Source organism: Gallus gallus, chromosome 28, assembly GCF_016699485.2.
Source record: "Gallus gallus isolate bGalGal1 chromosome 28, bGalGal1.mat.broiler.GRCg7b, whole genome shotgun sequence".
Taxonomy (NCBI): Eukaryota; Metazoa; Chordata; class Aves; order Galliformes; family Phasianidae; genus Gallus; species Gallus gallus.
Window position 1 is genome coordinate 789,711 of NC_052559.1, and position 20,863 is coordinate 810,573.

The 20,863-nt window shown below is 52.8% G+C and overlaps 1 protein-coding gene across 1 annotated transcript in view; it reads left to right on the forward strand.

Moving 5' to 3' along the window:
• FBN3 (fibrillin 3) overlaps positions 1-19,513 on the forward strand; it is a 123,859-nt gene extending 104,346 nt beyond the window's left edge. The window contains exons 37-65 of the mRNA XM_418173.8: positions 107-268; positions 783-851; positions 1,105-1,230; positions 1,540-1,665; positions 1,845-1,994; positions 2,415-2,486; positions 3,609-3,734; positions 4,164-4,289; positions 4,877-5,002; positions 5,245-5,361; positions 5,627-5,755; positions 6,377-6,496; positions 6,882-7,007; positions 7,378-7,530; positions 8,006-8,071; positions 8,348-8,473; positions 8,720-8,839; positions 9,385-9,507; positions 9,783-9,914; positions 10,446-10,571; positions 11,362-11,568; positions 11,833-11,958; positions 13,003-13,125; positions 13,482-13,598; positions 13,849-13,977; positions 14,514-14,633; positions 14,841-15,072; positions 16,202-16,370; positions 16,962-19,513. Coding sequence (XP_418173.7) covers positions 107-268; positions 783-851; positions 1,105-1,230; positions 1,540-1,665; positions 1,845-1,994; positions 2,415-2,486; positions 3,609-3,734; positions 4,164-4,289; positions 4,877-5,002; positions 5,245-5,361; positions 5,627-5,755; positions 6,377-6,496; positions 6,882-7,007; positions 7,378-7,530; positions 8,006-8,071; positions 8,348-8,473; positions 8,720-8,839; positions 9,385-9,507; positions 9,783-9,914; positions 10,446-10,571; positions 11,362-11,568; positions 11,833-11,958; positions 13,003-13,125; positions 13,482-13,598; positions 13,849-13,977; positions 14,514-14,633; positions 14,841-15,072; positions 16,202-16,370; positions 16,962-17,336 — 4,019 coding nt within the window. The 3' untranslated portion in view covers positions 17,337-19,513. The remainder of the gene's footprint in view (positions 1-106; positions 269-782; positions 852-1,104; positions 1,231-1,539; positions 1,666-1,844; positions 1,995-2,414; positions 2,487-3,608; positions 3,735-4,163; positions 4,290-4,876; positions 5,003-5,244; positions 5,362-5,626; positions 5,756-6,376; positions 6,497-6,881; positions 7,008-7,377; positions 7,531-8,005; positions 8,072-8,347; positions 8,474-8,719; positions 8,840-9,384; positions 9,508-9,782; positions 9,915-10,445; positions 10,572-11,361; positions 11,569-11,832; positions 11,959-13,002; positions 13,126-13,481; positions 13,599-13,848; positions 13,978-14,513; positions 14,634-14,840; positions 15,073-16,201; positions 16,371-16,961) is intronic.
• Positions 19,514-20,863: the final 1,350 nt, after the last annotated feature.

Sequence of the window (20,863 nt, forward strand, 5' to 3'; positions counted from 1 at the left end):
TTTTTTCACCATAATGGGTACTCTCCTGACTGGAGAGATGTTATTTCTCCCATGCATACAGTTCTTTGCTGGACAGGTTTGCTCACACAGTGCTTTCTTTGTGCAGATACCCGTGTTGGGAACTGCTTCCTGGACACCCAGGATCGTGGAGATGGGGGGATCTCCTGCAGTGCAGAAATTGGAGTTGGTGTTACTCGGGCATCCTGCTGCTGCTCACTGGGTCGTGCATGGGGCAACCCCTGCGAGCTTTGTCCTCCAGCCAACACGAGTGAGTGGGAAGGCATCTGGGATGGAATTGGGCTTGGGCTGAATGGGCAATATAGGAGGGAAGGGAGAGGAAGGGGCTGTGTCCTTATGGTTTCTCAGGGGCCTCAGGTCTGGTATTTGTGTTCATCACAATAAAGCAAAGAAAACTGAGGGAGGAGAAGCTTACCCTGCTGTGCAAGGCTGCACAGGTGGACCAGGGCTGAGAGAAGGTGGGATAGGGAAAACCAGCAAGTTGTGCATGGGGAGTCCGGGTTGGTATCCTGTGTTCCTCATCGCCGTAGGCTGGGGGAGGGAAGTGGATGTGAAAAAACTCCTTTAGGAGTGGGCAGGTAGAGAGAGAGAGCTAAGCTGGCTAAGAGTGCACTAAGAGCGCAATGAGAGTCAGGCCGCTTACCCTGGACCGCTGTCACCATCTTCATGGCCCGTTTTTCCTGGAATTCTCCTGTTTTTCCCTCCCTACCCTCTTTCACATGAGCTTACTTGGCTCAGGACCCCCTGACTGACTTTTCCTACAGCCGAGTACAAGACCCTGTGCCCTGGAGGAGAAGGTTTCCGGCCCAACCCCATCACTGTCATCCTGGAAGGTAAGCCTGCCCAGAGCCCTGCTCACTATCTGCTGCACTGCTGGGCTGGCTGTGTGCTCTCTAAGCTCCAACCACTGGGTGATAAACAGCAAGTGTGTGTTCTCCTCAAGCATTCTCCAGACACCTGGCAGAGCTGCTTAGGTGCTGGCAATGGGTGTAGGCAGTGGGTCAGCACACACACAGTGGGTCCTGGGCTGGGGGTGCTGCTGGGGCTTCAGGTGGTGAACACTTCCTGGCTGCTCTCCCACCACAGATATCGACGAGTGCCAGGAGCTGCCAGGTCTCTGCCAGGGTGGCAACTGTGTGAACACTTTTGGCAGCTTCCAGTGTGAGTGCCCCCTTGGCTACTACCTCAACGAGGACACCCGGATCTGTGAAGGTAACTGCACCGTGCCCTGCAAACCTGTGTGCCTGGTGTGTATGTCATGTGTGTGGATGTGTCTGCAGACTTGTGGTTCTGTCTGTGTGAGGCCTTTCCTTCATGCCATAGGAGTGGATGGCAGAATCTCTTCTTTCTCCATCCTTACCACAAACCCTGGCTCCTTTCCCTATGCCAGGTCAGCCTGGTCCCTGTGCCAGGCTGTATGAGCCCTGTCTATACCATGTGCCCAGCCCACCTTCCACTCCATGTTAGGCCTGTCACTACCTGTGCTCAGTACTTTAACCTTCAGACTCCTCTTTTTGGCAGATATTGATGAGTGCTCTGCTCACATTGGAATCTGTGGCCCTGGGACCTGTTACAACACCCTTGGCAACTACACCTGTGTGTGTCCCCCCGAATATATGCAAGTCAATGGAGGAAACAACTGCATGGGTATGGCATCATCTGAATCTCTGGGAAGGGCTGTGTCAGTGCCCTGGCTGTGCACTGCTTGTGGGTGGTATGGTGGGCAGCACACTGTGGGCACTGTGGCTGAGTGGAAGGAGTGGGAAGTGCTGGGAGCACAGCTGGGACTCAGGAGGCACAAGTCATTGTCTGGGCTGCCTTTGCAGACATGAGGAAGAGCGTGTGCTATCGTAACTACAATGACACGTGTGAGAACGAGCTCTCCTTCAACATGACCAAGAAGATGTGCTGCTGCTCCTACAACATTGGCAAAGCCTGGAACAAACCGTGTGAGCCCTGCCCTACACCAGCTAGCCGTAAGTCAGCCTTCCTGGAAAGGCACATTGAGACCATGGCTGCCCCCAAGAGCTCCGGGATATGGGCACAGTGGGAGTAACAAAATAGTTGAGGAAAAGGGAGAGCATCATGGCTGGCAGGCAGTGCTTGCAGATGTGCACAATGTCAGACAGCTCCACAGGCTGGAGGGATGCAGGTGACCAAATTGGTGCCTGCAGATGGGGGAGGTTTGTGGGATCTGCTGAGGAGGTGTGGGGGCATGCAGTGGTTTGGGGCCTTTACCCTGAGCCATACAGGTGCTCAGTGTACTCATGTGCCAGCCCTGTGGTTCCTGGCTGAGCACTGTGCGGGTCCTCCTGCTCTCTGTATCCTCTTTGGGCTTTTTGTTCCTCACTGCCTGCTCACCAGGCATGGCCGTGACTGTGATGTTCCCCTTCCAGCTGAGTACCAGATCCTGTGTGGGAACCAGGCCCCTGGCTTTATCATCGACATCCACACAGGGAAGCCCATTGGTGAGTACTGCCAGCCCCGCTGCCCCACACCCTGCAGTACCAGTGCTCTCTGCCACAGTACCTGTGAGCTTGTTTGTTTCCCCTCCCTTAGCAAATTAAGACCTGAGCAGAGAAAAGGCAAGGAAAAGAGGTGACAAACATGGTTCGCCATGTCTTCAGACCCTTCTCCCAAGTGTCCAGGCTGCTCAGAGCTCCCCACATTTGCACACCTGTTGGTCTCTGTGGCACCTGGAGAGACAGGTGGTCAGTGACCACAGGCAGTAGCCAGGTAGATCCAGAATTCACCCGTTGCTCATGCTGCCAGCAGCACAGACCTGACAGCCTCAGAGTGCTGAGAGCTGAAGTTTCAGGTTTGTGTTTCAGTAGATGGAAAGCCAGAGGTGCTGGTGAAAGTCCCGGTGTTTGTGGAGTCTACAGATGTTGTGAAGTCTACAGATGCTTTGCAGTCTTGAAAGATGGTCTTGCTGGGCATTTCTGAAACAGCAGATTAGTTAATCATTGCTTCACCTGGTCATGGCAGTGTCAACCTGAGCACAGGAGAATGGAGAGGGAGTAAATGAGTTCATCTTCCCTCCCCAGGAAGCAGAGAAGCATGAACTGTGCTACAGAGGGTGTCAGCCATGTGTGTGGAGCAATGGGGCTGCTGGTGGATTGTGCTGATCACAGTGTCAGAGTCAGGGACCCCTGAGTCAGCTCAGTGCTTCATTGCCCTCCTGAGCTCCCCATTTGCAGCCTGGTCCCTGACCCTGAGCTAATGTCCTCATTGCCGCAGAGGCACACTCAGACAGAGCAAAGTGGATGTCCTGGGCAGGCTCCCTCCTAACATGTGCCATACAGGCTCTGCCAGCAATCCCATATCTCCTATGACTTGGAGTCTTGTGTGGCTCTGCCGTGTGCACAGAGCTCTGCAGAATGGCCACAGAGCTCTGCAGGCCAGCACAGCGTGGTGCTGTCTGCACGACCCAGTATCAGTCCTGCAGGAGATGTTCTGCTGTTTGCCTGGTGGCTCCTTCCTGCTGATCTTCCTTCTAGAATGAACAAGGGCAACGGTATTCCAGTAATGAGGGATGCTTTTCTCCTTTCTGCCTTCCTGGGATGGTGACAGATGTTCTCTGTGTGCAGATATCGATGAGTGCAGCGAGATCCCTGCTATCTGTACCAATGGTGTCTGCATCAACCAGATTGGCAGCTTCCGCTGTGAGTGCCCCATTGGATTCAGCTACAACAACATACTGCTCATCTGTGAAGGTAACGGTGGCCAGGACTGCTGCCATGGGTGGCTGGGAGGCTGAGGGGGCTGCAGTGTAGCAGTGGCACCTCCTTCACTCATGGTGCATCACAGCCAGGACTGTCAGCAGAGATGGAACAGAATCTGCACGTTCTCAGCCATCATTTCTCTTGAAATAATTTTAATTTTCCACGCTAATGGTTGGACAAAAATTGCTGATGTTCATGAATCTTCCTGTCTGTTTCTCCTCCTTTGTTCCTTGGCATGGGTTGTTGGGTTTAAAAGTGTTTAAAAGAATTGTACCTAAAATGCATTTTATTACTTAAAAAAAAAATAAAAAATTGACACTGGTTGAAGCAAACTAAGGGTTAAAATTCAGGTGACTCCACTGAGCCTCTCCAGCCCCAGCAGGACGATGCCCCAACAGCCCGTATGTGCTTCTCCCGCAGACATTGATGAATGCAGCAGTGGAGAGAACCTCTGCCAGCGCAATGCTGACTGCATCAACATCCCAGGCAGCTACAGGTGCGAATGCTCGACTGGATACAAGCTGTCACCTAGCGGAGCCTGCGTGGGTAAGATGGGAGCTGCTTGCTGCCTGCTTTAGAGACGAGTGTGGGATTGCTGGCACTGCTGGGCCCTTTGGTTGGCTCTGCAGAGCACTGGGGTGGGCTCAGGGAAGGACGGGATGAGGGATGCCCCGTTCCCCTGTGCTCCTTCCTGGCCCTTTGTCAGACCTGGGAACCACGACCTGTCCATGCTGTGACTGTGGGATACCTCCACTTACGGAATAGTTCTTAGAGACTGTAGGCCCCTAAGGGGTGAGGAAAGGTCTCTGGTCATGCAGGTGGCTGTCACCCAGCAGAATGCCAGATCCTTCCATCTGTTATCTGCACCTCTTTTTAGTCCTAGCGTGGCCCAGAGGATGCAGAAATAGCAGAGCAGCTTTCATGCGGCAGCTCACTGAAATCCCTTTGTAGGGATTGCAGATCAGTACGTCGTCTTGCTTGTTCTCACTGAAGCCATCTCTCAGAAACCTGCAGCCCTGTCCTGCTGTGCTTTTGCTCCCAGACTCAGCAGTGTCTGCAGAAGGGCAGCACCTCGTCTTTTTCCATTTGATCCATCCCTTCTGCTCACCAGCACCCACTGTGCTTCGTCGTAGGTCGCAACGAGTGCCAGGAAATCCCCAACGTCTGCAGCCACGGGGACTGCGTTGACACTGAGGGCAGCTACATCTGCATCTGTCACAACGGCTTCAAGGCCACTGGGGAGCAGACCATGTGCATGGGTCAGTGTGGCCACCCCAGTCCTGCGCTGCCCTTTTGAGCGAATCACATTTCACGATGGACGTGAGCTTTCTCCAGCACCTGCTGGGTAGTGCCACACACAGCCACGGGCAGCTCACCGTGTCCTCGTAATCCCAGGCTGCAAAACCACAGTGGCACTGTGCAGCTGGTTGGGCCTCGTCTGCCCTCCCCTCCAAGGCAGTGGCTCTCAGCCTCTCAGTCAGCAGTGTCTTTTTCCCTGCAGATATTGACGAATGTGACCGACAGCCCTGTGGGAATGGGACCTGCAAGAACACAGTCGGGTCCTACAACTGCCTCTGCTTCCCTGGCTTTGAGCTAACGCACAATAATGACTGCATGGGTGAGTTGCACACGGATGACAGACTGGTGTCATCTGGCAGGAGCTGTGAGGCATTCCCTGCATGTCCTGCAGTGGCATACAGGAATTCAGTTCTGCGTATCGGGTTGTAGCAGTTACAGGATTAAGTGCTGGATCCCACCAGGCTGTGACTGCAGGGGTGGTTGTATATGTCAGCAGTCAGGGGCGTGGGGTGGTTGTGGTGACATGCTGACACTAATGTGCTGTGTGTATTCTTCCCACTGTGTTTGTCATTTCCCTCCCACAGACATTGATGAGTGCTCATCCATGCTGGGACAGGTGTGTCGGAACGGCCAATGCATCAACAGCATCGGTTCCTTCCAGTGCCTGTGCCAAGAGGGCTATGACCGAACTCCCGATGGGAAGAACTGTGTAGGTGAGTGTCCTTCCTGGGGAGTTGAGCTGTGTGTTGGCATGGCTGCCACTGAGCAGTGCTGTGAGACATGGACTCAAGCTGGTCTACTCAAAGGTATTCCCATAGGAGGCAATAGACTCTCCAGAACCACTCACAAGCCCCCAGGTCCAGTCAAACCAAAGCACTATCATTTAAGTGCCCATGGAAACTGGGCTCACTGTACCTGCATCTCTGGTCAAGCAATGCCAGCTGAGACCTAAAGGCAGCAAGGGCAAACGTTGCCATGTCCATTCTCCTGAAGCATCCCAAATTGTACCAGTGATGCCTTGGGAACTACCTTACAGTCAGGACTGGCTCTGCTGGAGTTGTTGCCAGTGTTGTTGTGCAGTCCCTGAGGCTGTAGGGTCAGACAAGCACATTGTGTCCGAGTTACCTGAGTCTGTCACACTGCCTCCTGCAGCACTCCTGCAAAGCTGAGCCTGCGTAGCCAAGGTGCATGTCTGGAAAATGCTTTCTTTGTGTCTTTTGAGCAAAGCAGTGTGCAGCTGCTAGGTGAGGGCCTGCCTGCAGAAAGGCACCCTGCAACTGGGTTCTTAGAGCTGAGCACTGATGCTGTCACTGATTATTTCCCCTCCTCTGCAGACATCAATGAGTGCGTGAGCCTGCCTGGGACCTGCTCCCCAGGCACTTGCCAGAACCTGGAGGGCTCCTTCCGCTGCATTTGCCCCCCTGGGTATGAAGTGCAGAACGACAATTGCATTGGTAATGTTGCCTCTCTGCCTCCTCCATTTCCAGCACAGCATGTGGCTGACTCAGGTGGCTCTCAGAGCAACCATATTCTTCCTGGGTGGGCTGGGCATGTGTCACCACCTCCAAATACCCTCTTGAAATAACTGGGCACAGGGCAAGGCCAAGCTGTTCCAGGACAGAGGAGGGTCAGTGTTTTTGCTGTACCTTGACCACTTCATTGTCCCATCTGCCCTGAAGGTGGGTTCAGGGTTAGGGCTAGGGTCTCTGTTCCCAAGAATGGCGGTGACCTGTGGGCAGCAGAGTTCCCCAGAGATCACAACTTCACCTGGTTTTAATGCCATGAAAAAAGGAGTGACCTTTGGCTGCTCTGTAAGTAATACATCTGCAATGCTTCCAGATATCAATGAATGTGAAGAGGAGCCCAACATCTGCCTCTTCGGGACATGCACCAATACTCCTGGCAGCTTCCAGTGTGTCTGTCCCCCTGGCTTTGTGCTGTCTGATAATGGCCGGCGGTGCTTTGGTGAGTGCAGCTCTGCCCACAGGATGAAGTATAGGACATGGCAAACACAAACACCGTGGATGGAGGCAGGAGCTGACACAGCTGCCTGCTGTGACCCCTTTGAGGTGTTCTCAAGATTGATAGGAGTGGGGGTTGGATATTAAGATGTCCTGGTTTGCTGCAGGACAGCTTAGTGTCTCTGAGACAAAATTCAGGGGTGGGTGGGCTGCCTATTTCTTCCACAGCAGCACTGCCTGCCCGCAGAGCCACCTAGAACATCAGCATCCTGAAGAAGACCCTTCCTGATGCTGAAGGGCTATAGTGGGGAGAGGAGAACAGCATCACCACTGTATGACTGCAATGCTCTGTGCATTTCCCTGTCCTCCTACAGATACTCGCCAGAGCTTCTGCTTCACTCGCTTTGACAATGGGAAGTGCTCTGTCCCCAAGGCCTTCAACACCACCAAGGCTCGGTGCTGCTGCAGCAAGATGCCAGGAGAAGGCTGGGGAGACCCATGTGAGCTGTGCCCACAAGAAGGAAATGGTAGGTGGGCTGGGCCCTAGGAGAGATGGCCTCCAACATGAGCAGCGCAGGGAAGGTGTGCAGGTTGGTCCAGACATGCAGCTGTGCGAGCTGTCCAGCAAAAGAGGCTCCTCCATGGGGGGAGAACTGCCCTGCAAACTCATTGCTCTTACCTGCAGTTTTACCAGCTCCTACCAGGCTGCAGTTTTCTCTAGGTCTTCAGCAACCACAGTCGGGTTCTTGGGAAATGGATTGCTTAGTTCTGTTTTGGATGTGCTCTAAATTCTCGGTGTGGCTCTAGATAAAAGAAAAGCATCTCAGTGCCTCCAGGTCCAAGGCAGGCGTAGGTGTTTCCCAATGGGCTGGAATTTTGTGGACTCATTTGTGCAGTGGGCTGTCAAGCCCTCAGTCATGTTCTAGAAGCAGCAAAAGCACATTTTGGCCTCTGGGAATGGGTTCATGTCTAAGCCCAGCTCACTTTTCTGCTTTCTTCCAGTTGCCTTCCAGGAGCTGTGTCCATATGGCCACGGAGCCATCCCAGGTCCAGGTGACACCCGAGAAGGTATGGTGTGGTCCAGGGACAAGAAATGTGTCCCATAGGGGGCAAGGGGTGTCAGTCTAGAAACAACCATACCTTGGCTATCAGGAGAGAAGAGTTGAATGGCAGTGGCAGTAAGGGGGTGATGTGCAATCCCTCCTGAGCTCATGGTATCTGCTCACCCATGCAGTCCCCAGCTCTGGCAGGAGTCTGGGATTTCATGGCCAGCTCGGAGAGGACAGGGGTGTTTCTGGCCACATACTCCCATGTGATTTCACCTTGCTTTGGTTACCCCTCTAGATGTGAATGAATGCTCAGAGAACCTGGGTGTCTGCATCAACGGGGCCTGCATTAATACTGATGGCTCCTTCCGCTGCGAGTGCCCCTTTGGGTACAACCTGGACTACACAGGAGTCAACTGTGTGGGTAAGGGCCTGAGTGTTTGTCCTCCTTATGTCAACAGCTATGAGAAAGCGAGTGTGTGTGTGTGTGTGTGGGTGTGTGTGTGTGTGGAAAGAAAGGTTTTTGAATGCACTTCTACCCTGCCCCTTCTTTCTTTAACCCTGGCTACTGATTTTGCTGAGACTGTGTGAATGCTTGGCTGCAAGAATTCACCAGGCTACATCTTTCCTATATAAATCATCTACCTGACCTGGTCCTGCCCTCCTCCAGATACAGATGAATGCTCCATCGGCAACCCCTGTGGGAATGGTACCTGCACCAACGTGGTGGGAGGCTTCGAATGCGCCTGTGATGAGGGCTTTGAGCCAGGGCCCATGATGACATGTGAAGGTAAGGCTGCCGTGGGGCTGCCCCTTCACCCCGCCTTGCAGAGCTGCAGATGGGAGAAACCAGGGAAATCCCTTCCTGCCTGCCACTCTCCTGCTCTCTTGGTTCCCACAGTGTCCTTCACCCCCCTACCTCCATAGACACTTGTACAAAAATTGGATTGTTGTCCCGGAAAACTGCAGCCACATCCAGGCCATGTGCATGCCCCCAGTTGGTTCACTGCCTGGCTGAGTGAGCAGCAGTCAGGTCAGCATCTCCTTCGGCTTCCTCTGAGGTTGGTGCTCAGGGTGAGTGTTGGAGGCCAACCTGAAGGCAGTAGCTGCCTCACCAAGGATCCAGGATCCTGTCCCCATCAGAGGGGCTCAGTCACCTGCTGTGTGTCCCTTTACAACTGCAGACAGTGACAGGAAGCCTTGGTGAAGCACAGAAAATTCTCATGAGATGAATGCACAGAAGGGAAGTCTGACCTGGGCAGTCTACTGATGTTACTGTCTCCTGATCCTGCTCAGAGTGCAGAGTCAAGCTCTCTCCTCTCTTCTGCCTCCCAGATATTAATGAGTGCGCATCGAATCCTTTGCTTTGTGCCTTCCGCTGCATCAACACCTTTGGCTCCTATGAGTGCACGTGTCCATCTGGATACGCCCTCCGAGATGACAGAAGAATGTGCAGAGGTAAAACCCTCCTTCTGCAGCCATTTGGGAGGCTCCCACACCCTCTCCAGGTCTCTGCCTCTCTTCTGTCTTTGGTGCCAGACAGAAGGCAGGATGTCTGGACGCTGTCTTTGGGCTTGTGCTCACTCTTGCATCTACCCTGGTGTCTGCTGTTTGCCAGCCAGCTTTGGCCAAGGCAGCAGGGATTGGCAGAACAGTGTAGCTTTGAACACCACTTAGCTGTTCCCACAGTGGTGCAAGCTGGCAGGATGGTCTCACCAAACTTTTGGTTGCAGATCTGGATGAGTGTGCAGAGGGTCTGCACGACTGCGAGTCTCGAGGAATGCTGTGCAAGAATCTCATTGGCACCTTCATGTGCATCTGCCCACCAGGAATGCAGCGCAGACCTGATGGAGAGGGCTGCACAGGTACCAAGGGCCGGGCTGGGACCTGCATGCAGATCTGTAGCTTTTGCTTATGTCCTGTCAAACAAGTCCTTCCTGGGACTTCCCGTGTGTCACAGCTTCCAGTCCTATTAGATGCCCGCACAGCCAGTCTCTGCTCATCTGTAGACCCATATCCAGCCCAGGATGACACAGCATCACACCTTGTGTCGTTTTTCTTGAGTCTTTCCATGTCTGTGTCAAGCCTCTTTGCGCTGTGCTGCTTTCAGAAGTGCTGGCGCATGCACACCTGCACAGTGGTAGGGACAGGAGGAATGCAGAGCAGGCCCAGCTCCACTCCCACTCTGGCAGCTCGGCCACCTGCAGGTGGAGAATATGGCAAGCAGGGAAGTTAGGCACTCTGCTTTATGGGAAGTCCTGGGAAAGTGGTTGTGTTTCTCAGCTGTCCGAGGATGTGGGAGTGTACCTCAAAGGACTGCGTGGGTTTGTTTCAAGCTGAGTGGTAGCATGGAAACTCATGGAAAGCTGAAATTTGTCACCACACTTCTTTCCTAGATGAGAATGAGTGCCGCACCAAGCCTGGAATCTGCCCCAACGGCCGCTGCATCAACACGGTGGGAAGTTACCGCTGCGACTGCAATGAGGGTTTTGAAGTCAGTCCCTCTGGCACAGAGTGTATTGGTAATTACCGTGGTCTTGATCAGCCTCTGGTTAGTGGCACATGGTGCTTTTCAGGTGCTTCGGGGTTTTCTGAAGGGAATTTGCCCAAAGTAAGGTTTGAAAATGTTGAGCCACAGGTTCAGCGAGCTGTGGGGACAGAAGAAAAGTGCAGACAGGGTTGCTGCTAAGATTTGCTTTGTGGACAGTTTGTCGTCTATACTTAACCATGTTCAGTTTTGCCCATTGCAGTAAGGTGCACCTCGAGTGCCTTGTAGGGCACTGAGCCTTGACTCAGGTACTGCTGTGCCAGGAGAGCTGGGAGGAGAGAAGCAGCCTGGGAAGTGCCAAGGAGACCCCCAGGATCTGGCAGGTTCAGTGGCAAGGGATTGGGCCAGAACTGGGGCTCAGGACAGGAACAAAAAGGATTCACCTGTTGGATAGAACTGTCCCATGTGAGCTACATATCCTCATGGAAAACTGGGACTTTATCCATCTCAGAAAGTGGGAGCTGTCATCCGTGGCTCAGGACACAGTTTCTCTGATGTATATTCAAGCAGTGCCAGGGAATGTTTCTGAGTAAAAGAGATGGCGAAGCCTGTGGAAATGGGAAGGCTAGAGCCAGGGACTAGGCTGGATACCCAGCACCCAAGCTTCAGGGAGATGCTTCTTGTGGAATCACCTCTGCCTTTTGTATTACCCAAACCACATTAGCCTCAGTGCTAGAACTTGCACAGTCTGGACAGGTTACTCAGTTCATTGCTGCTGGCACAGTCTCACATCCTGAACTTGTCTTCCCACCCTCTCTATCCAGACACCCGCCAGGGCTTCTGCTTCACTGAAGTACTGCAAACCATGTGCCAGATGTCTTCCACCAACCGCAACCTGGTCACCAAATCTGAGTGCTGCTGCAACAGTGGGCGCAGTTGGGGACCTCAATGTGAGCTCTGCCCCCTTCTTGGAACCGCCCAGTACAAGAAAATGTGTCCTCATGGCCCAGGGTACTCCACTGATGGGAGAGGTGAGCTGGGGCTCAAATCATCTTTAGTGCAGAAGGGAGAAAGCAGAAATGTGGGTCCAAGCAGAACTGTACTGGGAACTGACTGGAGCAGGTCTGCACAGTGCCTGGAGCAGACAAGAAGCCTCTGCAACATTATCTTACAGCTCCCTGCACGTAACCTGTGGCGCTCAGATAGAGCCTGGGTTGCCCTGGCAGAATGCAGTCACAGAAGCACGGGCAAAGAGGCAGCATTGGCACTAACAGTTCCTTCCCTCTCTCCTGCAGACATTGATGAGTGCAAGGTTCTGCCCAACCTCTGCAAGAACGGACAGTGCATCAACAGCATTGGCTCCTTCCGCTGCCACTGCAGGCTGGGCTACACAGCAGATATCACAGGCACAGCCTGTGTGGGTAAGTTGGGAGAAGGAAACCCATTTATCTGTACAGCCCTTGGCCTCGGTAGGCCTCCCTCTGTCCCTTCTCACCATGCAAAGAGAAGGTTCTATCTCCCCTTCCCCAGAGCCTGGCTTCCACCTCTGCCCATATGGTCCTGTGTGACCATGGCAGGGCTGTGCACACTTTGTCCTCTTACATGGCAATACATCAAAGTCATTCCTGCACGGTGCTTAACTCCTCAAAACCCAAGGTCCTTGTCTTGTCCCTCTGACCGCAGGGGTCACAAAGGCAGATAGGGAACATGATCCAAAGATGACAGTCTGTGAGCAGCCACACCTTTTGGTGCAGGGCAGCAGGCTATAGCCAGCCTAAGTGCCACGCAGGTGTTGCCATAAAAGCCACCCCTGGAATCACAGCTGCAAGCGTTTGGGAAAGTGTGGAAGGAGATGAAGAGGTGCCACACATCCAGTACTGAGATGGTGTTGAGGACCATGCTGGCAGATGGGTCCTGGACACAGAGTGGAAAAGAGGTCTTAGATCCCAGAAACCAAGCTCTGTGCCCAGGAGGGCAGCTGTGACCTTGAGCACCAAGCCAGGATTTCTCTCTAAACATTTATGATTTCTCCAGGTATGTGCCCTCCAGCCTGGCTCAAAGTTAAGGGCATTTTCAGAGCCCATTGCTGCTGCTCTTTGCTCAGCTAAGGTGACACAGTCCCCAGAAATACAGGGCTGTTCCCGGTACCTGGGAGGAGCTTCCACACATCTCTTCAGCCAGGAGTGAACTGGGCAGGTTGTCAGATCTTCCAGTCACACCACATCCCATATCTGAGCAGGAAGGTGATTCCACTCTTTTCCTTAGGATCTCTTAATGGAAAACATAGATTTGTTTGGGGCAGGGAGTGTCAGAACCCATGTGGCCATATGACTGCTTAGTTTTGTTGAGCCATGAAACCCAGGATCATCTGCATTCAGGAGTCCCTCGATAGCCTAAATGGTCCAATGTGACATGGGGCCCCATCCAGCAGTACAGCTCATGAATGCTTTGCCTCTCAATTCCAGATCTGGATGAGTGTAACCAGTCCCCTAAACCATGCAACTTCATCTGCAAGAACACAGAGGGCAGCTACCAGTGCTCGTGCCCACGAGGATATGTTCTGCAAGAAGACGGGAAGATTTGCAAAGGTATTATCCCAGGAGAAGGAAGCAGCAGAGACCCTGCCTCATCTCTGGCTGCAAAAGAAGTGGTCTAAGAACCTGGAAGGGCTGGGATTTGTGGCTTACTGGAGAGGCAGAGAAAAGTCTCTGTGTCTTCCCGGTGTGTTGGTATGTAATCAGAGAGGGAGAGGCGCCCTGGACTTGTGATTCTCATGCAGGAGCTTTGTGTGTGTGGCATTCCTGAGGTTGGTCCATGCCAGGTCCCAGTCTTTTCAGCACAGCTGTTTTACCATGTGTGCACGGCTGCCATCAACTCAGACCACAGAGATAAGCTATCTCAGTAAGAGAAACTGAGACGCACGTTCTTGTTCTTGTTGCTTTAGACTTGGACGAATGTTCCACCAAGCAGCACAACTGCCAGTTCCTGTGTGTGAACGTTATTGGAGGATTCAACTGCAAATGCCCTCCAGGCTTCACTCAGCACCACTCATCCTGCATCGGTGAGTAGAGGCATTGGCTGCTGTGCACATGGAGGGTGTCCGGGGGGGGGTTAGCTTCAGGCCCTGCACGGTCTCTCCAAGCCCTGCAGCTCTGGCTGTGGAATACTGCAGCTCTGTAGAGAGCTGCTGCTGCTGACCTTTCTGCAGTCAGTATTTGATGTTTTGTTCTGTTACCGATGCCAGGGAGCTGTTCTCAAAGCTGTGCTCCCCTTGGGGGTTGGACTTACAGACAGCTGCTAATGTTTTGCAGACAATAATGAGTGCACGGCTCAGCCCTCTCTGTGTGGAGCCAAAGGGCAGTGTCTGAACACACCAGGCAGCTACAACTGTGAATGTCAGAAGGGATTCTCCCTGGACAGCTCTGGTGTTAACTGTGAAGGTAGGTCTTTCTCTCAGGGGCTTTGACAGAAACGTGTTCCATGAGGAAGAGCTCCTAGTTGACTGACAGCATCACATTGCCCCGATCTGCCTGGAGACAGACCTGCTCTTGGACAAGCAGGTGAAGATATTGGTACTGCAATCATAGCAGCCAAGAATGGGAAAGGAATGAGCCTGTGTCTCACCCTGGGAGAGCTCAGGACAGGCAAACCCCACCATGTGTTATGCCACAGAGAAGCCTGTATTGAACACAGGCAGAATGAGGCAGAACAGAGTGGTCCAGGCAGCACAAGAGGCCTTAGAGCAAAAACCATCCAAGCAGCAGCTGCAAGGAGATATATGTGGGCCTTGGGGCTGATGGTGCTATTCAAGTGCAAGCCACAGAGCTATAATAAGGCAGAACCATTCACTTACATGAGCACCCGGATGGGTACTGGCTCCCAAGCATGTGCTCCGTACACATGTGGTCCCTGTGCACCCAGTGCTGCCCACGGGGCAGGGAGGAGTTGTCTCAGCACCCCCTGTGTTACATTGCAGATGTGGATGAGTGTGACGGAAACCACCGGTGCCAGCATGGCTGCCAGAACGTGCTTGGAGGCTACAGATGTGGCTGTCCACAGGGCTATGTGCAGCACTACCAGTGGAATCAGTGTGTGGGTGAGTGTGGGACAAGGACCCTTGCATCCTGGGGCTGAGGGCTGAGGGACAGATGGCAGTTGGGCTCTGAGTCCCTCTGCAGCCACTCTGACCATTGCTGACACAGATTTCTGGGTTCACATCTGCAGAGCCAGCACTGTGCTTCCTGCCCTGCCCCAGAAACCTTTGCCCACTAAGTTTCTAACCAGTTTGCTGTCTCTGGTGCAGATGAAAATGAGTGCTCCAGCCCAACTGCCTGTGGCTCTGCCTCCTGCTACAACACTCTGGGAAGTTTCAAGTGCGTCTGTCCGTCTGGCTTTGACTTTGACCAGGCCTTTGGGGGGTGCCAGGATGTGGATGAATGCTCAGCTGGCGGCAGCCCCTGTAGTTATGGCTGCTCCAACACGGATGGAGGTTACCTCTGTGGCTGTCCTGGAGGCTACTTCCGAGCAGGACAAGGGTAAGAGCCAACTCTCTGCTGTAGGCATTTCTTAGATTTGAGGTATACCTGGATAAAGCACATTTGAAATGCATCTGGAGTGACATTCAGAGACTGAGACTTGCCCACCATGGCCCAGCATGACCAGCAAGACGGGAAGCTGGTTCTCACCCCAGCTTGTCTCCAAGCTGTTTCTGGAGCCATGTCTTTCTGTAGTCATGGATGCTTTTAGACTCAGGTGAACCCTGAGCCTGGAAATGCTTCCTGGCAAGGACCCTGTGCAGTTCCACTCGCTGCCCCACCCTCACCTCATCTGTAAGTGATCATCTCTCAGCACTGTGGATGCTGAAGTGCAGCTGTGTATCAGGTGCTGTTCCCAACTCAGCTTGTGCTTCACCTCGACTTTGTGAAGCAAAGTGCTTGAGTGCTCTCTACTGCCAGAAAGCAACCTCACACTCCTCTCCTGTGCTCCAAGACACTTTTAAGAAGTGCCTGCTGCTCTGCGCAGAGTATGCAGGTAACCAGGTACCAGGTGATGGTGCCCCAGCTCCACCACAGTTTGTAGCTCAGGCCCCTGAGAACAATAGCCAAGGTGGGCATGAGCTGCACAGTGTGTATTTTGTGGTGTCCACACAGACACCTGTACATTGCCAGGGGATGCTGCAGGTTGTTCTGTGCATGCTGTCCCCAGGCGTCCTCTATCACCACAACTCTGCTGCCTGCCAGAGTCACCAGAACAATCTGAGGGAGCCTTGGGAGCCAGTGAGCTCCCATTCCCATGAGCCCTTGGCTTCTCCATTGCCAGACTGTTGCTGTCCCCTCGCAGAATCCCCTTGCTACTGCCCATATCCTCTTCCCAGGTCCTTTTCCATATCCCATATGCTCTTCCAGCTCACTAGTTAGTGTAGTTGCTAGCAGTGTAGCAGATGCAGCACAGATTCAAACAGATTGAACCTACTGCCATATTAAACAAAATGTGGCCTGATACCTCACTCAGGCATGTCCTGACCATAAGGCATTCTGCATAAGCCATGCAAGGCGTGATCTTCCCCTTGTGTCTGGGTGCCACATGGGGAATGCATGAGGGCAATGCTGTTTTCCTTCTCGAAGCATGAATTTGTGATGGAATTCTCTGCTTTTCTGCCACCAGACACTGTATTTCTGGCTTGGGCTTTGGGAAAGGGTCCTACCTTCCTGCCCCTCAAGAGGAGGATGAAGACAATCTGCTCTCCCCTGAAACCTGCTATGAGTGCAAGATAAATGGCTACCCCAAGAGAGGTAGACAACGACGCAGTGTCAATGGCACTGAGAGGCACAAGGTAAGAAATTTGTGACATCCCAAATGGGGTGGAGCAAGATAAGAGCTGAGTCACCTGGGGGTGGCTGCCTGGAGTGGAACCCATACACCATGCCCGTTCCTGTGGGGTTGTCTCAATCCAGGCAGATCCACTCTGTGCTTAAGTAACACACGCTTCTGTGGTCTGGCCATGTTTTCTTGCAAGGGATGCAAGCGTCCCACAGTGCCATAGAAGGCTATCAGGCTCTGGACTGTCAGTTTACCTACAGTTTCTTCCTTGAAAGAGGCAGTTTTGACCTCTGTAAAAGGTTCCTCCAAGTTCACAGGCCCACTCAGAACAGGTAGGTCTGGAAAGCTCTTCAGGCCCTGAGCAAAATGCCCAAGAATTTCTTGGTACTTTTCCCTGAAGATGAGGGCTGTGGACTTGCTGGTTCCATCTCAGGGATGGAAACAGGGCACCAAGAAACACTTGGAAGACCATAGAAGTGGCACCCATTCCTCAGAGCTGCCTTACAATGGCACGTGAGGCAGAGCCCCCTAAATCAAGTCTTCTCATATCAGGCCATCACCTTTTCTTGGCATCTGTAAGTAACATGCCCGGCTCCTTCCCTAGGATCACACTGTGAATTTGGCCAGCATGGATGTGGAGGCTCCTCTGTCCATGATGCTGAACCTCTCTGACCTGGCACACAACGAGCACATCCTGGAGCTTCTGCCAGCTGTGGAGCCCCTGGAGAACCGTGTGCGGTACCTCATCTCCCATGGGAATGAGGATGGCTTCTTCCGCATCCACCAAAAAGAAGGGCTCAGCTTCCTGCACCTTGGCCGCAAGAAAATAGTGCCTGGCACCTACCTGCTGGAAATCATGAGCGTGCCCCTGTACCGCAAGAGGGAACTGCAGAAACTAGAGGCCAAGAATGACCTCAACTACTTAGCAGGGGAGCTGGGCCAAGCACTGAGGATGAAGCTCCAGCTCCAGCTCTACTAACAGCCGTGAGACCCACCCACCCAACCGACAGTACAGTCCTTAACCTTGCCATCCACACCTGGAAACAACTGCCTCTTCTCTTTCCACACCCCCTGCCACCACCTCTCCCACTGCACTGCACAACTGATGGGAAATGTCCCCGTGGGCTCAGTACTCACCTGGGCCACGCAGGGGTATTCCATTCCATGGGGTGCTTGGCTCAAAACCAAGCCACACCACAAAAGAGCTCATGCAAGCTTTGCCAAAGGTTCCCTCTGTGTTAGCAGGGGTGTCCTCCCTGTGCTCAGCAACTTCTGTCTCCTTTAAACAAGGTGCTGTTAATCTGAGCTGGCAGAGGCAGCAGTGTGGGAAGGTTCTGGTCCTTCATGCTCACAGCCCATACGCCGCCCCACATCCCAGTAAATGGGAGGGGATCTGGGGGCAGCTTTGGGAGATTCTTCAAGGGTGTGATGTCAGTGCCTTTCCCAACAGTTTTTTTTTCCTTCTTTGATTCTGCATTGTCATAATGGTGCTGCACAAGAGCCCTACCTACGCTGGCTCCTCTGTCTCTCTGTCCTCTCCATGTCCTGTGGTCCTTTTGGGCTGCTCGGTCAAACGGAAAAGCTCACTAGTGAGTGAAGGGGCAGCTCAGGCTGCAAAACTCGTGTCATGAAGCAGCCAGCCCAAAGGACCAGACCTCCTGCAGGGAACATAGGGTTTTCACACTGTAGTGTGCTCAGCAGTGCATTCCCTCCAAAGATTGGTGCTGAAAGGGGTTCTACAGAGCTCCAGCAAGCCAGGGGTTAATGTGTCCTTACAGAAGTGAATAGGAGCTGTGGGGAAAAGCAAATAATTGCACTGGTTAATGCAAATGAAAAAACTAAACTGGAAGGAAACATGTCACCAGCCTGGTTCAGAGCATCCATTCTTCCCTTGCCACTGGGGATGGAGTACTAGTGCACATGTATGGCACACTGCAGGGGCAGACTTGCTGGCCACCACTGATGAGTGGTTTGAAATCTCGTAAAAACCCTCTTCCCAGCAGGAGCAGATGGGGGGAGGTGGGCTCTTCAGCATGGGGCAGGGACAGCCCAGCCCTCATGGTCGGTCCCTGACCCTGAGCCGCCCATCGGTGTGAACCGGGGGGCTGATTGCCCACAGTGAGGAGTGGAAATGGAAGCTGCAAGGCACTGCCCTCATTACTGCCTGCACCTTGGTGACAGCTGAAAGGCATCCCGGTTAGTGCAGACAAATGAAATGCACTCCAAAGAGTCTGGAAGGTATAAATGAAGTGAAAGGAGCTCTCCCCACTGTTTCCCTTGGCCATTTGGGCTGCTCTGTCCGGGTGGGATTCTCCCCCACCTTGGGGTGGCCCTTCACACAGCACTCCACAGTGCCGTGGCCTCATTCTGTAGGAACCCATTCTCACTTCTGCATCAACATTGTGCATCGTCAAAGGCAAGAAAGGTGCTAACTCACTCTGGTGACACACAGAACTACCTGACAACAAACCAAAGGTGCTTTCAGAAGCTGGTGCTGGTATGGAACTGTCAGCGTTAGTGCACTGTATCCATCCACCCTTCCATATTTATGTGTAACCACCACAGTCTGATTGCTCGGTGGTGTGAGGAGTGCATATTCTGTAAGTTGTTTTTGGTATTTGGGGGTGGGGTGGTTGTTTTCTCCTGGTACACTTCCACTGCATGGAGTGGGGAAGTGTACATATACTGTATTTGGGCTAACGTCAAACTTGAAAACTCTTTTTGTATAATGCAGCTCCAGACTCTGGTTTTGCAAGAGTTCCAGAGCTTGTGACAGGATGGGTGGCCTGATGTTTGGTTTTTTATTATTATTATTATTATTATTTTGGTTTGGTTTTGTTTTCCCAACAGGTGCTTTTTAAAAACAAAAACTAAAAAACCAAAAAAAAAAAAACAACAACAAACTATTAATAATAATAAATGAGCAGAGATGGGTTTGTGTGTGTGTGTTGAGCCAAAGCTATCACATGAAGAAGCTCAAGATTTCCTTAATTCCTCTCTAGTGTGGTGTTTTTTGTATTGCCATTTCTTGCTGGATGTTTTTGGGAAGCATTGAAACTGAACCCTGTGCCCTTGTCCCGCAGAGAGAGATGGCTCTTTGTGGGATTCCTTTTTTGTATCGGAAGCAACAGCAACAATAAAATTATTTTGGGTTAAGTGGTTCTGTGCCTTCCTCCCACCTGGGCGCGGGGCAGATGTTGGCAGTGCCGTTGGCAGCACCCATTGGCAGCACCCATTGGCAGTGCCCATTGGCAGCACCCATTGGCAGTGCCCATTGGCAGTGCCCATTGACAATGCCCGTTGGCAGCACCCACTGGCAGCACCCATTGGCAATGCCCGTTGGCAGCACCCATTGGCAGTGCCCATTGGCAGTGTCTGTTGGCACTGGCAGTAACCACTGGCAGCACCTGTTGGAAGCACCTGTTGGTGTTGGCAGCACCCATAGGTAGTGCCCATTGGCAGCACCTGTTGGCAATGCCCATTGGCAGTGCCCATTAGGTAGCACCCATTGGCAGTGCCCATTAGGTAGCACCCATTGTCAGTGCCTTTTAGTGTTGGCAGCACCCATCTGCAGTGCCTGCTGGCAGTGCCCATTGGCAGCACCCATAGCCAGTTCCCCTTGGCAGCACGTGTTGGTAGAGCCCATTGACAGCTTCTGTGGATGTTGGCAGCACTCATTGGCAGCACCTGTTAACAGTGCCTGTTGTGTTGGCAGTTCCTGTAGGCAGAGCCCACTGGCAGTGCATGTTGGCAGTGCCCATTGGCAGCATCCATCTGCAGTGCCTGTTGGCACTGGCAGCAGCCATTAGCAGCACCCATTGGCAGCACCTTTTGGTGGTGCAAGTTGATGGCACCCATTGGCAGTGTCTCTTAGCAGCACCCATTGGCAGTGTCTGTTGGCAGAGTCCATTGGCAACACCTTTTGGCATTGGCAGCACCCATTGGCAGTGCATTTTAGCAGTGCCCATTGGCAGCACTGGCTGCTGGTTCCTCCTTGGTACTCCTTGGGGACAGTGCCACCCTCACAGCTGGGATGTGGGTGGGGGCACAGGGGGGGCTGGTGGAGGAGGCAGCATACAGGAGGCTGGAGGCAGAGGGGAGGGCTGAAAGCTGCAGAGATCTGTGAGATTCTCATGGTCAGAGCAGAAACATGCAGGACAGCCTCCTAACTTCCAGATCCTAACACACGGATCACAATATACATAAATTCAGAGTCTTGTTTGGCCTTCAGAAATACAGGACCATGAATGCACAAACATACAGATACTGCTACAAGGTTCCATAAAAGTCACTGTTGGTAAAACTGGGTTTCTGATGAGAGCTAAAAGCTGTACCTTCACTTAGCCCTGCTAGGTGAGCAGCTCTCAGTGTCATCAGATAAAGGCCATATCCCTTTCTCTGACATGGGTTCCCCAGGGTCTGGAAGAGCATCCAGCTGCAGTCTGAGGAGCTTCATAGCAAGGGTGGCTGGCAAGGGACACAGGTCTCTAGGAGTGTTAGGAAAAG